This window comes from Lycium barbarum, chromosome 7 (genome assembly GCF_019175385.1).
Source record: "Lycium barbarum isolate Lr01 chromosome 7, ASM1917538v2, whole genome shotgun sequence".
In the NCBI taxonomy this organism is placed as follows: domain Eukaryota; kingdom Viridiplantae; phylum Streptophyta; class Magnoliopsida; order Solanales; family Solanaceae; genus Lycium; species Lycium barbarum.
In genome coordinates this window covers 81,977,891-81,994,553 of record NC_083343.1, presented here as the reverse complement: position 1 = coordinate 81,994,553, position 16,663 = coordinate 81,977,891, and the positions used below count along the sequence as shown (strand labels likewise).

General features: G+C 39.2%; 1 protein-coding gene and 1 non-coding gene across 2 annotated transcripts; one reads left to right on the top strand and one right to left on the bottom strand.

The window, feature by feature from the left end:
* Positions 1-209: 209 nt before the first annotated feature.
* Positions 210-313, bottom strand: LOC132604787 (small nucleolar RNA R71). The gene has a single exon (XR_009568887.1). It is a non-coding gene; the product is annotated as a small nucleolar RNA R71 (small nucleolar RNA).
* A 6,929-nt stretch (positions 314-7,242) lies between these two features.
* LOC132601554 (uncharacterized) lies at positions 7,243-7,731 on the top strand. Its single transcript, XM_060314633.1, has one exon. It carries the CDS (start codon positions 7,243-7,245, stop codon positions 7,729-7,731), a length of 489 nt encoding a protein of 162 aa, XP_060170616.1.
* Positions 7,732-16,663: the final 8,932 nt, after the last annotated feature.

The window sequence follows — 16,663 nt, the reverse complement described above, 5'->3', positions numbered from 1 at the left end:
GACATTTGCAGAACTTTAAGGATGTATATTCTCATCACATCCAAAACAATGTGTTACAAGATTCTATTCGGGTGAGGCTTTTAAAATATTCCTTAGCTGGAGAAGCAAGAACGTGGTTTGAGAATCTGCCCCGGAATTCTATTACTTCATGGGCGGAGATGGTAGCAGTCTTTCTCAAGAAGTGGTATCCTCCTAGCAAGAAGGCTGAGATACGTGACAAAATCTATGAATTCAAGCAGTGATCAGGGGAACAATTATACGAAGCTTGGGAGAGATTTAAAGAATACCTGTAGAAATTTCCGACTCATGGTTTTTCGAAGAACATATTAATGGAGAAGTTCTACCGAAGGCTGGATCCTATGACACAGTCAATTGCAAACAATGTAGTTGATGGTTGTTTTATAGATAAAACTGAGAAAATACTCAATACCCCCGAACGTTTGACCAAAATCCCAACTACACACCTAACCTTTGCGTTGGTCCTATTACCCCCATGGACAATTTTTTTCAGTATTAAAATGCCCCCTTTTTTTGCTGATCTAGCTGTCCAATATGACAACCTCCAATTATTAACAGGGGCTTGTCCACACGCGCCTGGCCCACGTGCCACATCTTTAATTCCCCCCCCCCCCCCCCCCCCCCCCCAATTTTTATTAATTTCCCCCCTTCCTCCATCCATCTACTCTTCTTAAAAAAAAAATCTCTCAATTTTCCATACTCCATTTTTAGTATGAGGATCCGAAAACCCATACCCATTCTCCTTCATCTTCATCAACATCATCATCATCATCTTCTTCATTTCATCAACATCATCATCATCATCTTCTTCATTATACAATTTCTCTTCCTTAACAAACAACTCCTCCTTAGCATCATCAACAGATTCATCTTTATCAACTTCATCTTCTTCATCACTCACAACCCACAGATATCAAGGCCTTAATCTCCTCGTTAAAGTCATTCATCAAGTCACTAATAGCTCTGTTGTGGATGTTCCTTACATTCAAAAAAGAGTCATTACAAGAAGGAAAAAAAGAGTTCTAAGTTTTGATAATTTCTTTATTGTTGATTCTTTGCCTAAAAGACAACAAAAGAAGAGATTGAAAACTGTTCCTACTAAGTATCAAGATTCTCTTTTGATTCAATCATTGAAGACAAAGCCTAAAAGCAAGAGACTTCAAAGATCTGCTAAGATTTGTGAGGAATTTGGGTCTTGAAATTAGTTTTTTTGTTTATTTTATGAGATCTTAGATGATCTTTTCTTTTAGTGCTATTAATTTGCTATATAGTACTTTTTCGGGGGATGGGTATTATTTTTATGTTTTATGAAGTTATAATGGGTATTAGTTTGACAAAAAAAATGGAGATGGGTATTAAATAGGGTGAAGAAGAAGATGAAGTAGCCTAAAAATGAAGGGAATTTAAATTTATCTATGTGGCATCTATGTGGTAGTCCAGTTGGCATTTTAAAACACGTCAAATGTTGTTTTTTAAAGGCTATAACGCGCCACTGAGCGGTGTGGTCACGCTCTTGTCCACATCAGCAAAAAAGGGCATTTTAATACTGAAAAAAATTGTCCAGGGGGGTAATAAGACCAACGCAAAGGTTAGGTGTGTAGTTGGGATTTCGTTCAAACGTTGGGGGGTATTTTGAGTATTTTACACTCAAGTTACCAACATACTTAACAGATTGACTACGCACAGTCAGGCTTGGCACTCGAACAATGCTGATTTTGTACCCTACGGGAATGCTATGATCCAGAATATGGTAAAGGAGAATCAATATACTCAGCAGACATTCGCTCAGCTTGCAACAGATATTTCTTTACTGACCAAGACGTTTGATGAGAACCAGATCAAGAAGGTAAATGTTTGCGAAGATGCCTCAGGTATGCCGAAGGGGATGTACTAAGTCAAAGAGGGTCCATATCAAGAGGGACCTCCTATGTAGGTTGAAGATGCTAACTATGTGAACAACTCTCAAGGGAGTTATCAAAGGCAAATTTACCAAGGGAGTTACCAGAATCACAATCAATGGAGACCTCAGCGGGGCCAATGTACTTACAACAATAGTTAGGGGAACTATAATAATAATTATGATGGCGCGAATCAAGGGAACTACAACAACAATTTTGGAAACAAGAGTTTCAATCCATATATTCTACCAAAAGAGAAGTCAAAAGATCAAGGTAGTTCGAGGGTTAAGGCAATGCTTGAGAAGGTTTTGGCAAATCAAACCAAGTTTGAAAAGACGTTATTCGAGATAACAAAGACAATGGGGTCTCATACAACGGTTATTCAAAAGTCGGAGTCGCAGATGCGAGATATATCTAGAGAGCAGCACCTTCCTAAATAGGCAGGACTTCCCAGTGACACAATTCCGAATTCAAAGAATGGGTGAGGCGGTGTTGACCATGTGTTTGCTATTAGTACTTGGAGTGATAAAATACTCTAAAGTGCTGAAAAGAAGGGTATTGATCTCGAGCCAATTCATGCAGAGAAAGAGGTGCAATCTGATGCACCAATTATTGTTAATGAGGTTTCTTGTGAAGAAAAGGTTGTTAACATTCCAGAAAGTTTGAAGGTGGCTAATGAAAAGAGAAAGCAGACTGTAAAGGGGGCTCTTTGCGCTTTAACTCAGCTTTTCAAATCTAAACCTCCCTTTCCTCAGAGGTTGGTGAAGAAGAAGGAAGATGCTAAGTTTGAAAATTTCTATGATCAGTTGAAGCAGTTATCTCTGAACTTTCCATTCTTAGGTGTTGTCAAAAAGATGCCCAGTTTTTCTAAGCATTTGAAAGACCTGTTGACCAAGAAGAAGACGGTGCAACATGAAACCGTGAGTTTGACTCACACTGTGAGTTTTATTATTTCAACAACTACAGTCTAGAAAAAAAGGAGATCCTGGAGCATTCACCATTCGTGGTTCTGTTGGGTACCATGATTTTGCTCGTGCTCTGTGTGATAATGGGGCGAGTATAAATTTTATGCCACTTGTTATCTACAAGCAATCAGTTTTGGGGATGCCAAGGCCGACTATTATGAGATTACAGATAGCTGATAGATCTATTAAGCGGCCAGTTGGCGTGGTTAATGATGTTTTTGTATGGGTGGGTAAATTTATGTTGCCCGCTGATTTTGTGATTCTTGGTTGTACTGTTGATCGGGATATTCCTATTATTCTAGGGAGATCTTTCCTTGCTACGAGAAGAGCTCTTACGGATTCTGCAAAAAATGAAATAAAATTCCGAGTCAATGATGAAAAAGTTACTTTTCAGGCGCGTAAAGGGATGAAATTACCAAGTGCTTACGAGAGCATTTTGATGATTGATTCTTTTGATGTTGTTTATGAATCTGTGGAGTTCAAGATGGAAGAAGAAAGTTTGGGAGAAGCTCTTGCGGGTATTCTTGTCAATTTTGATGCTGAAGATTTAGAGGTTTATGTGGAGACGGTTAATTCGCTTGTTGGGTCAGGCTCATATTCTTACCGCCCAAAGAAACTCAATCTTGATCTGGAAAATAGAACAACTCCTCTAGCTGTAACGACCCTTCCGGTCATTATGGGAAATGTAGGATCACCCCACCAAATGTAACCTTTCCAAGGGTAGAACGAGCCAGTAGAAACTCAATCGTATAAGCTTATGAGCTGTAACTTGACTTGTTTATGGTTGTTACTTGATTTCCTTGAGTCCGTCGGGGGGGGGGGGGGGGGTGACGTCAAAAATTAGAACTCTGTTGGGAATTCCAAGGCCACGGGTGGATTCGTAAGGTGTCTTTATGTATATGTACATGTTTGTTTTGTTTTTTTGAGGCCCCGATGAAATGTTAGGTGATAGGGGCAAAAACTGGTCAAAAAGTCAAGCTCACTACCCAAAATGGACCGCTGCGGTGGTGGAAGTACCGCGGCGGCGGTACCGCTATAGTGGCAGCTTGACCGCTGCCAGCGGCCATCCATGTCTTCGGTGGCTGCTATGGCGGGCGGTGGACAGGCCGCCATAGCGGTCACTTGACTGCTATAGCGGTGCCGCTGCAGAGGCCTGATGACCGTTGTAGCGGTCGATGAAAAATAGTGGCCCAAGAATTTTATACTTTGTCTCATATTCTCTATTCACAAAACACCAACACACTTCCCAACAAGCAGTTAGGGTGAAATTCCAAGCTACGGCAAGAAACTCTTGAGAGGTAAGTTTCATCTATTCCATTCTATCATTCCATTCTCCTTCATGATTGTTATCTCCTTCGTGAGTCTTTAATGGTAAAATTAAAATAGAAACCCTAGAATATTAATAATCCTTCTAAAATTGATGGGTTATGGTTATTATCCCTTAGCTATCATCTAAAGGCTTGGGTTAGTTTCTCTTAATCATGAATTGAACACTTAGTGTCATAAACTAAGTGAATGAAGACCTAGGGTTCTATAAAAATGGTGTCTTGACCCTAAAAACTGCTTGTAATGGGAATATTGATAGAATGTTGCTATAATTTGATGATTAATGATTACTAAGGCCCCTGATAAGTTTCTTAACACCTAAGAAATCATCACCCTTTGGAATGGGGTAAATGGAAAAGTATTCTTGCATTGGTACTTGTGATTTGAGTAATTGTGACTTATTGAGTCTTCTATTTCTAGACTTTGAGCGTTCTGAGGCTTTAAGGAAAGGAAAGGTTGTAACGGAGTGACTTGTGTTCTCCCAGTTCTACATTGAGGTAGGTTACGGTCTACTTGAGTTAGACTTTCGTTAGTTGATTGTATGTTTGTGAATTCTTTAGGAGAAAGCATGTCTTGTGTTCATGCATGATATTGTGTGGCTGAATTACTATGTGATTGTGATTGAGTGATTGTGTAGGCTTCGTGCCACTATTCCTGTGTTTGATTCTGCAGTGAATGTATTGTGATGAGAAGCTAATATGATCTTCTCGACGGTATTGTGACATGGAATGATGATTTGAGTATTGCTATTGAGAAGTTAAGAAACATTGTTCTGTAAGAGGCATGGAAAGGCACATATGTGACCTAAATTATGGTTCGTGGTCTGAGGTTAGTTCCGTAAATGAGAGGTACGTTGATATGTCCCGCGTCCGAGGTTCGTCTGGAGTAGAGGTTTGTGCTCGGGTCCGAGGAGTATTCCGGAACGAGTGGTACATGGACACCATGGGTCCCTTGCAGGTTATGACTACTAAGCAATGACATCAGTTAGCACGTGTGTACAGTGAGTGTAGTCATTGTGGTAAACTTATTTCCGTTGTGGCTTACGTGATTGTGATTCTTGACATTCTTTGTGATTTGATTGTGATTATCCTTGGTTGAATTGTTGTGGTTTATTGATATTCATGTTTGTTGACTGGCTTGTTTATTCTATTGATTTTATGAATTATGCATGATACTAATCTTAGTCGGCCTATGATATCTACCGGTACATAGTGTTTGTACTGATACTGCCTTGCTGTATTCTTTTGAGTGCAGATTGTGATACGAAGACTGCTTCCCGTCCTCACATCTAGTGTGGACGACGTTTGCTGATAGATGTAGCGTGAGCTTCGTCCCATGTCAGGCCGCCCAAAGATCTTGTTCTTATGATGTCTTTTCTTACTCTAGACATTATGGATATTTATTAGTCAGATTTCATTCCTTAGACATGTATTAGATTAGAGTCCTGTACGATGACTTTCAGATTTTGGGGATTTTGTAATAGTTAGAACATCCGCACTTATTTCAGTATTTTATGGCATGACTTATTTTGTTCATTTGATGTTTGAATGAGTAATAACTGATTAGCTTGGTTAATATAAAATCGGATTTGAATGGATAGATGTCGTGTGTGTTGGTTCGCCCACTAGGATTTAGTTGGGTACCAGTCATGGCAGGTTGGGTCATGACAAAGTTGGTATCAGAGCTTTAGGTTCGTCAATCTTGTCGTACAGGTGAATTCTAGTTTCCATCTGTGTCTTTCTTGGGGCATGTTATTTCGAAAGAGTATGGTGGATCCTAAAAACATTCAGGCAGTCAGGGAATGGGCTAGGACTACATCAGTGATCCAGATTCGTAGTTTCGTGGGTCTGGCTAGCTACTATCTTCGGTTTGTGATAGGGTTTGCCTCTATTGCTTCTCATTTTACCCGCTTAACTCAGAAAGAGATACCGTTTCAGTGGTCCGATGAGTGTGAGGAGAGCTTTCAAAAACTCAAAACATTGTTTACTACATCACCGATTCTAGCATTGCCCGTAGAGGGCAAGGATTTTGTTGTTTATTGTGATGCTTCACGCTCTGGTTTGCGCTCTATTTTGATGCAGGAAAATAAGGTGATTGCTTATGCGTCTCAGCATTTGAAGGTGCATGAGAAGATCTTACCATATGTGAACTTGGCACAAAGATTGTGCAAGAAATTCAGAAAGATCTAATTTCGACATACGCCAAGGGCTCAGAATGAATTTGCCGATGCACTGGACACAATAACATCAATGATCCAACATTATGAAAGAAGTCACATCTACCCGCTAAGGATAAGCTTGAAAGAAGAGCACACCCACTGTTGCCACGTGAAAGCTAAGCCAAATGGAAAACCATGGTATAATGACTTCAAAATGTATCTAGAAAGACGGGAATATCCTAAAGGCATTACAAATGGACAAAAGAAGACCATCAGAATAATGGCAAATGGCTTCTTCTTAAACAAGGATATAATGTACAAACGGACGCCGGATTTGGGTCTGCTTCGATGTGTAGATGCCGGCGAAGCCTCCAAACTTCTAGAAGAAGTACATGTTGGGACATGTGGACCACATATGAAAGGATTTGTACTGGCAAAGAAGAATCTACGAGCTGGATATTATTGGATAACCATGGAAAGTGATTGCTGCAAATATGTGTGAAGGTTCCATCAATGCCAAATCCATGGTGATCTAATCAAGGTCCCTCCAAGTGAGCTTATTGCTATGAGTTCACCATGGCGTTTCATTGCTTGGGGCATGGATGTTGTTGGACCCATTTAACCCGCAACATGAAATGGCCACCGGTTCATTTTAGTTGCCATTGACTGCTTCACCAAGTGGGTGGAAGCAACGTCTCACAAATCAGTAACAAAGAAAGTGGTAGCTGACTTCGTGTGAAACCACATCATATGCCGATTCGGTATACCCGAGTCCATCATAACAGACAATGGAGCAAATTTGAATAGCCATCTGATGAAGGATAACTGTGAGCAAGTCAAGATCACTCACCGAAACTCGATAGCTTACCGGCCGCAAATGAATGGAGCCGTGGAAGCAGCCAACAAAAATATTAAGAGGATATTGAGAAAAATGACTGACAATTATGAAGGTTGGCACGACCAGTTGCCTTATGGTTTACTGGGATACCGTACTACGGCCAGAACTTCAATAGCGACTCCATATCTGTTAGTCTACCATATTGAAGCAGTCATACCTGCTGAAGTTGAGATACCCTTTTTGAGAATCATTCAAGAAGCAGAATTGGACAATGCTGAATGGATCCGAGCTCGATATGAGCAATTGGCTCTAATGGATGAAAAAGGGATGGTTGCTATATGTCACTGTCAACTTTACCGACAAAGTATGGCAAGGGCCTTCAACAAACGTGTCAGAAGTAGACTTTTCCAAATTGGGCAAATGGTGCTCAAAAGAATTTTCCAACATCCAGATGAATACAAAGGGAAGTTTGCTCCCAACTGGCAAGGCCTTATGTGGTCTGCAAAGTACTCTCCGAAGGAGCGGTGACATTGGCAGAAATGGACGGACAAGAGTGGCCGAAGCTAATCAACTCAGATGCAATCAAATGCTAATATGCGCGAAGACAGAAGTTGTTCAGTTTGTAATAGTACCCTTTGCTTGTAATCATTTTTCTATTTGCTTGTATTAAGTCAATTCCTTTGCTTGTAATCGTTTTGTAATAGGTAGGAAAGACCAAAACAACTTTTGTAATATGAACTACGCAACGACCTGACTTCCCCACAGTGGGATACGTAGGCAGTCCATTTGGGACCCGGCCACACTATTATTAAAACCAAAAACTCCTTTACTTTTATTTTAAACTACGTTCGACCTGAATTGCTGCTGCGACAGGATACATAGGGGCTCTTCGAGCTCGGTTGCACCAAAAGAAAAACCCAAGAAACCCCTAGAAAGCCTCAGAGATAAGACTTCACAAAGGAGCAAGGATTACTGCACACCCAACTGGGGCAAAATTTTTGAGAAGATCTCAAAAATTCGCCCCGACAATCCGCTACAAAGAGTCAGCTAACCCGGAGTTTCAAACTGGGTCAGAAATTTTGAGAAGCTCTCAAAATTTCTCATTTATTCAATATTGTAAACTGGGGCAGAAATTTTGAGGTCTCCTCAAAATTTCCTGCAACTCGAAAGATTCAGCATAAGAGTTCGTCAATCAAGATTCGAACTGGGGCAGAATTTTTGAGAAATGGTCTCAAAAATTCCGCGCGAAGAAAGCAAAGAACCCCAGTCACAAAAGAAGGGATAACCCTCATTCAAAGCACATGTCATAACAATTAATCTTACCACTTTCGAAATAATGCATTTATCTTCCTACAAATTAGATACCTTTACAAAACGATTTTCTGCATACTGAAAATAAATTTGTCTTTCAAATACCGGAGCCGAGGGTGTTTTGAGTCCAGGAACCTGAAGATACAACAGCACCGGCGACACGCATCAACTTTAAATTGGGGAAAACTAATCCATTTCTGACGCAGGTCCCAGGTGTCGGAAGACGGTCCTTTTCCTAACTTTGCTTTATGTGCAGGAAACGGTTCGCCAAAGAAGATCAGGACCACTACTAGGATCAGGATTTTAGAAAATATATCCAGCCACGAGGGCTGTAAGGTTATAAATGCTACCAAGGGAAAATATCCAGCCACGAGGGCTATAAAAGATCAGAACGTCATAAGGGCAAAATATCCGGCCACGAGGGCTGTAAGATTTTGAATGCCAAAAGGGCGAATATTTAGCCACGAGGGCTATGAAAGGATAAAAATGTCAAAAGGACAAAATATTAAGCCATAAAGGCTACAAAATGACTGAAATTGCCGCAAAGGCAAATGTTTGGCCAAAAGGTTCACAACAATAACGAACGGCATACTTGAACAAAAGGGCCACAACCAGCATAAAGGACGAAAGAAAGATGATTTAGCCAAAGGGTTCATATCTGTCATTTGCATCACTTCTTCTTATTTGCCAAGAGGGCCATTGCATATCTATTTTACTGCTGCCAAGAGGGCCATCACTTCTTCTTATTTGCCAAGAGGGCCATCACTTCTTTCTTATTTGCCGAGAGGGCCATTGCATATCTATTTTTTCAATGCCAAGAGGGTCATTCATGCAAACATGCCAAGAGGGTCATTCATGCAAACATGCCAATAGGGTCGTTCATACAAACATGCCAAGAGGGTCATTCATACAAACATGCCAAGAGGGCCATTCATTTCAATTGTGAAAGGGCTATGCATGTAAACTACTGGATATAGCAAGACGACAAAGAGATGTAAAACCGGTCATGAGACCACACTATTCGCTAAAAAAGACAGGACGATGTAAACCCGGTCAGATGACCTCATTATTCGTCACCCAAAAAATCAACGTTACTCAGCAAATGGAAGTAAATTTGTAGCCGCCAAACAGAGCAAGTTGATCAAGTTAAATCTAGAAAGATTGCGGAGCTAACGTGAAACTTTTTCTTATGCAGTCGGTCGAGATAACGTGCCCATAAGAGTCAAACTCTCCAGCAAGGACTCAGAAGATCACTCCTCACCAAGCTCAACCATACAAGATTGCCTATTTGCTTATGTGCTTTGTTTGTTTTATTATTACACGACCGATCGGATGCACACCAGCACACATGAAGGCACTCCCACATAAGGGATGACCTTTTTTTCACGACCCGACTAGGGCCGTGACGAGTACCCGATACTTGTACCGAGTACCCCTTATCTGTCATATTACCTTTACCTCTTAGCAAGTCGTGTAACAGAGCCATATTCCTTTTTTTTGAACATTAACATTAGCAGCGTCATTCTGAACATAGGCTAATAAACTTCGTTAGCACTTTATACAACAACCTTAACATGCCAAAACACCATATATCTAACTATACTTGACTGACTGTACATATCTGCCTACGAGCCTCTAGACATAGTACACTTATACATAGAAAGGGCCGAGTACTATCGTGCCCGAGATTATATATACACAAAATAGTACCACTGAAATAAGGCTCCGGAACGACTGGAGCGCTGTAGAGTACTGCTGGCAGAGCTCCTAAGGATCAAGTCCACCTGTCTGCTGACCTGCGCGGCATGGAACGCAGCGTCCACAAGAAGGGACGTCAGTACGAATAGTGTACCGAGTATGTAAGGCATAGAAAATAATACAAGCAGTAACATAGAGTATGATTAATAATATCATGGAGTCACAGGGCATATAACGAGGCGAGAAAGTAACCTGTGCATAGGAAGGCCCCTTTTCAGGCCAGCTGTCATGTAGGCTTGTCCTTTCGTCTTTGAAACGTTTCTTTTCATAAGCATAGGAATTAACATTTATATATTACTTATTCTCGTGTACAGAAAACAGTACATTTCAGTGAACAGTATCTTTGATTCACATTTACAGACGCCGAATACATCGGCTCTCCCAAGCCCCCTCCCCAACGGTGTCCCAACACATTACATCATATATAGGTAGCATGCATTATATATATACAGACGCCGCGTACGGCTCTCCCATATCCCGCGTCCAGGATGGAATCCAGCTGAATCAGGTGGTGATATAACAGTGACCCTTCCCTTTTCCCCATACACATATACATATACATTTGCTTATCTTTTATACATATACACGTCTCATATACAATTACTTATCTTATTTATATATACATATCCATACACATATACCTATTTTATATACATATATCATATAAGCACACAAGAGCCAAGGAAAATCATGTATCTATCAGAGTGACGTAAGGTCGGTGACCTCCGATTACGTTATGGAATGCTAGTTATAGTTTGTCTCACCTTGAAGGAACAAGTATTTTAAGGCGAGACTATCAACGGAGAATAGTATTACAGTAACCGTAGAATGAAATCGTGGGCATCATAGATGACCGTCATAGGCTTTGGAGTCAGAGAAAATAAAGATATAACTAGGAAATATAAATACGATTCAAAAATTAGTGTATCACTTTCATGTTTACATAAGATACTTAGCTTAGTCACCTTAGTCATAGAGTCGTTCCGGTCGTACTTATCAAAGGTACGTACATTCTCTTGTCTAACATTGTCATTATCATTATCCTCATAGAAACATTCTCGTTAGAGTAGTCATAGTACTTATCATTCGGTAACGAGATTGGGATCAAAAGTCCCCTTTGGATTTACTTCAAGTAAGTCAGCCACGACTATAGGAAAATCCGAGAGTAACGGGCCCACCTCGGGCCGGATGAGGTAGCGTATACGATTTACGTATGTTACGTGTCATAGCATTACTTGTGAGGGTCTTAGGGTAATCGGGTCCCATTTATACAAGTTCTAAGGGCGTAGGAGGTTTTTCCAACAATTGACACACTTTCTAGTTCAATTCTATTGAACAAAAAGTGGAAAACTTTAGGGGCGGATTCCGGGGAACCGAGTTGTCCCCGAGGCTCGTACCCAACTTATTACAACTAAGCCATGCCATAGAAAGAAGGGTGAAGCCGTACATACCTCTTTCCGCTCCTTTTGCTATTCCAAATTCACGTTGCAATCTCGTCAAAATCTGCGAATTGGTCATGTTTACCAAAACCCTTATTAGGATACTTAGAGTTAGAATCTTAAGGAAACACTTGGCTACCGAAATTTCGGCAGCATTTCCTCTGTAAATATACCATCCTCAACATTCAACATAACCAAATTCTCATTAATCACAATCCGGGAATTCAAACCCGGCCAAACTATTAACATAATTCAACAACTACACTAGCGATTCACACATTTAATCCAAGACACATGATACCAATTTTGCTACTTTCTTCAAAACTTTCCAACTTCAATGAACACAATAGCAACCTTATAGTATACATTCCAACGACATCATACTAATATCATTACATGCTATCCATGCAAGAACATTATTTTTCCATTCACACAACCTTCCAATTACCAAGACTTCACCAAACTTATCAAGTCTTTATTTGCGATATAACATCTACAACACAACGACTAAGATATTAATTACAACTCGCTCATTATTCTTTCACAACTCACCAATATACACGACTATACATCAAGTATACACGGCCACATACACACCACACACTACACGGCCATATCATGCACACACAACTACATTCTATCCAATTTCATTCAACTTCCATTTTCCACATATCATTTACAACCATAACAACCAAACACTAGACAACATAATTGAATCATGATTCCTACACACATATGTATATGCACGGCCATGTACCATATTTCTCTCCTTCATGAATTTCATCTATTTTAGCATACTACAACACATATAAACCATGTATAACACATAAAACAAGATTGAAATTCACCTTTCTTCTTCAACTTCTCACTTGACTACAAGTTGGCAACTTGAGTGATTATGAATCTTTCTTGCTCCACCAACAACTCCACCTTGTTAAGCACCCTTTACTTGGTGGAAAGTGATTTTTAAGAGAATTTTTATCAATTTTTCTTGGCAATTTTTCTCTTGGCCGAAAGGCCTTGGGGTTTTTCTCCTTCTTTTCTCTCTTTTGCTTTCTTGAAATTTCTAGAGAGTTTGGTGATAAGGATGACTTAGTCATATTTTTTATTCACCAATTTTATTCAATTTGGGCCTAGCCCATGTACATGGCCGGTTGGGCCTCTCCTTTCTACTTGAAATTTCAAGCCCAATTGTATTGGCTAGTTCTTGTAATTCATGGAAGGTATTTTTCCAATTTCCAATTTTACCCTTCGTCGTTCTCCATATTTCCACTTCTAGACTTTTCATAAGCAACTCATGTGCCAAACAAAATAAGATATTGCCTTGCTTGTTGTTTTCCCGCGATTGTCTTGAATTATCCGATTACATAAAATGCAGGATATAACACTTTTCTTCTGATCGAGTCGAACTACAAGTGACTTGATTCCCAAAAACAGGGATATGCAGGCGGACTCAATGCCATAGAGTCAGTCACAACTCCAATCAATCACTCCGGACTCTCCAGTTTGATAATCGGGAAATTCGAGATTTGTTTAAATTTGTATTTAGAAGTCATCATAGAGTCGACCTAAAAGTGGCTTGAATTCTCATAAAACCTGAGATATGTAGGAAACCCAGAGACCAGGGACCGGTCGTATATTTTGAAAATTGCATGAAAATGAAAAGTAATGTAAGTTGGGTCAGTCAAACATCGGGGTTAATCAAATTTCGTTGCTCAGGGATGGTCCTGCCATCTCCGAACACCAAAGGGGCAGTTGTTGACATCTAATTTTTGACCTTCTATAATTTGTTTAATTACTCAGCGTTCTTGAAAATTAAACAGAGTTAAATATGTATTTTCAGAAGTCAAAATAATTTTATAAAATTATTTAGATATTATTTTACCAACTTTGTTTGATAAAATAATTTTTTATAAATTAATTTAAGTATTTTTAAAATTATAATACTTTTGCGAAAATTAACCAAGAGAGAAAATAATTTACCAATTATTCATTTAATTGTCTAAATTGTTAAAATATCAATTTGCAAAGTATTTTGCTCGGTTAATGCAAGGAATCTACTTAATTAAGTAAATTAGCCATTTTTACCCCTCAATTCTTATTTAGTCAATTTATTAGAATTTTGTCATAATTAATTAAGTTTTAAATGTGATTTGATTTTGAAAATTTCCCATTAAATGGCTATAATTGAAATAATCAATTATTAGCCAATTATGGCAATAACTGAAATAGCCAAACTCATGGCCTAATTCAATTATAGTCACTTTTTACAATTTGTTTTTAAAAATTAGCAAATTAGTTTAAATATGGCCCTAATTTAAATGTCCAACCGAGGGACATTATTTTAATTTGGCTACTTATTGCATATATGACCCTCCATATACATATATACGCAGATATACACATGTGTATAATATATACATACACATGTGTATATCTAGTATACATGTTTTTTTTTTTTTAATTAAAGCCCCAAGGGGGCAGATTTTATTATAATTAAAAAGCAAAGGGTCCAATGTAACAAAAAGCAAAACAAAAGTACATAAGTGCAAAAAGTAAACTAATATTTGTATGATTTAGGAAAGTTGATCCTAAATCCCTAAAAAAGTGTCGTTTCTTCCTCTTTGATGTCATAGACCTGAAAAGTTCCACCATTGTCCATGGCTGCTCTCCGGCTCCAACCTCTTCTTCCTCTAGCTCGGTAATCTTCTGCTCCTTCTTAGCCTTTTATTCTTCTTGTATGACTGTTAAGCTTCTCATAATTGCTCTTTTCTGGTCTTGCGTATTTTCGATTTTTGTTGTTGTTTGAGTTCCACCTCGATCAATTCATCTGCACCACCGCTCCTGAAGTTCTTGTTTCGATTCCAGCTCGTTTGTGATGCTGAGATTGTTGTATGAACACTGAGCTTGTTGTTGCCTTTCTCCTATTCGATCTGGTATGTCCCTTCCTCTCTCTTTGTTATATTTACCTTCTCTGTATCTCTGCATTTGATTCTTGCTTGTTTTGTAATTTCCATTGTTCTGTCTTCTCTATGTTTCGATTGAAAAGCTTGGCTGAGCAAATATGTATCTTCCTCTTTGTGATTTAACCCATATAAAATTGACTTTTGTCCATTCGATTGAGCACAACTTGGTGCTAATACCACGAATTGAACATCGATCAACCTTATATTAATTAAAATCCCCTTTGAGGCTTTCCTAAGTTGGATCTTGATCATATTTGCTATGCATCTGTATTCTTTTTTGTTTTTTCTGTTTCCCGTATCCTGATTACACTGTGGTTCGCTGCTTGTTGGTATTCCTTCAGTGTGGTTGTTCTGTGGTACTTGTTGAATTAAAAATCCTCCATTTATGTTAGATTGTGTACCTGCAACCATTAGCAAACAGTTAGTGTAAACCAAATCCTTCACATTCTCCTCCCAAAGGATTTGAGTGTGAGGACCTCCTTTTCTCCCACCTTCCCTTATATTCAGTCTCCTTAACATGATCTGATTCTTAGATAGGGCAGCTGTAATTTGTCACTGTTCACAATTCTTTTACAGTGGCTCTCCATGTCATGAAAGGAATTGAATTGTATGTCCCCTGTGTCCAAAGCTAAATTAGCCAAGTGATCTGCTAATTTGTTTCCTTCCTTATAGGTATGCTCTATCACCACCACTTTTTCCTCAATTATTCTCCAAATTTCTTCCACCATAGTAATGATTTGCCAAGGAATTTCCCATGTCCTTTGAATAATGTTCTTCAGCAATAGTGAATCCGTCTCTATCATTATTTGATCCCACTGATTGTCTTTTAAATACCTGAGAGCCTGTAAAACGGCTAGGGCCTCTGCCTCGGTGTTGGTGCTTTGAAGATCCTCCATTTCTCTGGCCTGTGCTTGTATCACATCTCCCCTTTCATCCCTTACACAAAAGTCCCATGAACTCTTACCCGGGTTTCCTCTTGAGGCTCCATCAGTATTGACTTTTATCCATCCAATATCTAGAGTTCTCCAAGTCACTGGTGTTACTCTTATCTTTGGAGAATATCTCTGTAATGACTCCACAATCACACTCCAATTATATGGTGCATATCTAAAAAATTTCCTTCTCACCTTCATGAATTGAATCAAAGTATGCATCACCTGGTAAATGAGTTTTGTGATTGACACCTTCCCTTCATGTCTCATAGTGTTTCTCCTCTTCCAAAGTTCCCAAATAATAATAGCAGGGACAGCTTGGTTGATGCATTTGACATGTAGTCTACTAGGCATATCCTACCATCTGTTAATTATTTGGGTAACTTGCAAATTCTCAATATTTATTCCCACTGGTCCACAAAAATACTTCCAGATAGCTTAAGCTGTTGGTGAGTGTAAAAAGACATGGGAGGTATCTTCCACTTCTGGATGTTGACAACAATAGCATCTGGAAGGGAATTGGTGTCCCCATTTCTTCAACTTATCATCCAGTGGTAGCTTGAACTTCCAAAATCTCCACATAAAAAAAGATATCTTTATTGGTAGTCCTTTAATCCACATCTGCTTATAAAAATTACTGGGATCTTTTCTTTGTCTGAGCAATTGAAATGCAGACCCAACTGTGAATTTCCCCCTCGAATCTAACTTCCAGAAAGCCTTATCTGCTTGGCCATTTCATCTGGTGGATTAATGTGATGCATAATATGGCCTGCTAGATCCTCAGGAAGGATTCTTCTTAGCAACTGGTCATCCTATTGCCCCACTTCTACAATTTCTTTTACAAGGATGATTGTGGGATCACACCCAAAATTTGGTGGAGTAATATGGTATAGGGCTCCCAGTCCTGTCCAATTATCAAACCAAAAATAAGAATTACCTTGTTGAAGCTTCCACCATATCTCATGTTCCATCTCATCTCTGTGTTTAATCATCTTCTTCCACACATAAGTACCTGATCTGCTAGGGGCTATCACAGCATGAAAATTCTTTAAGT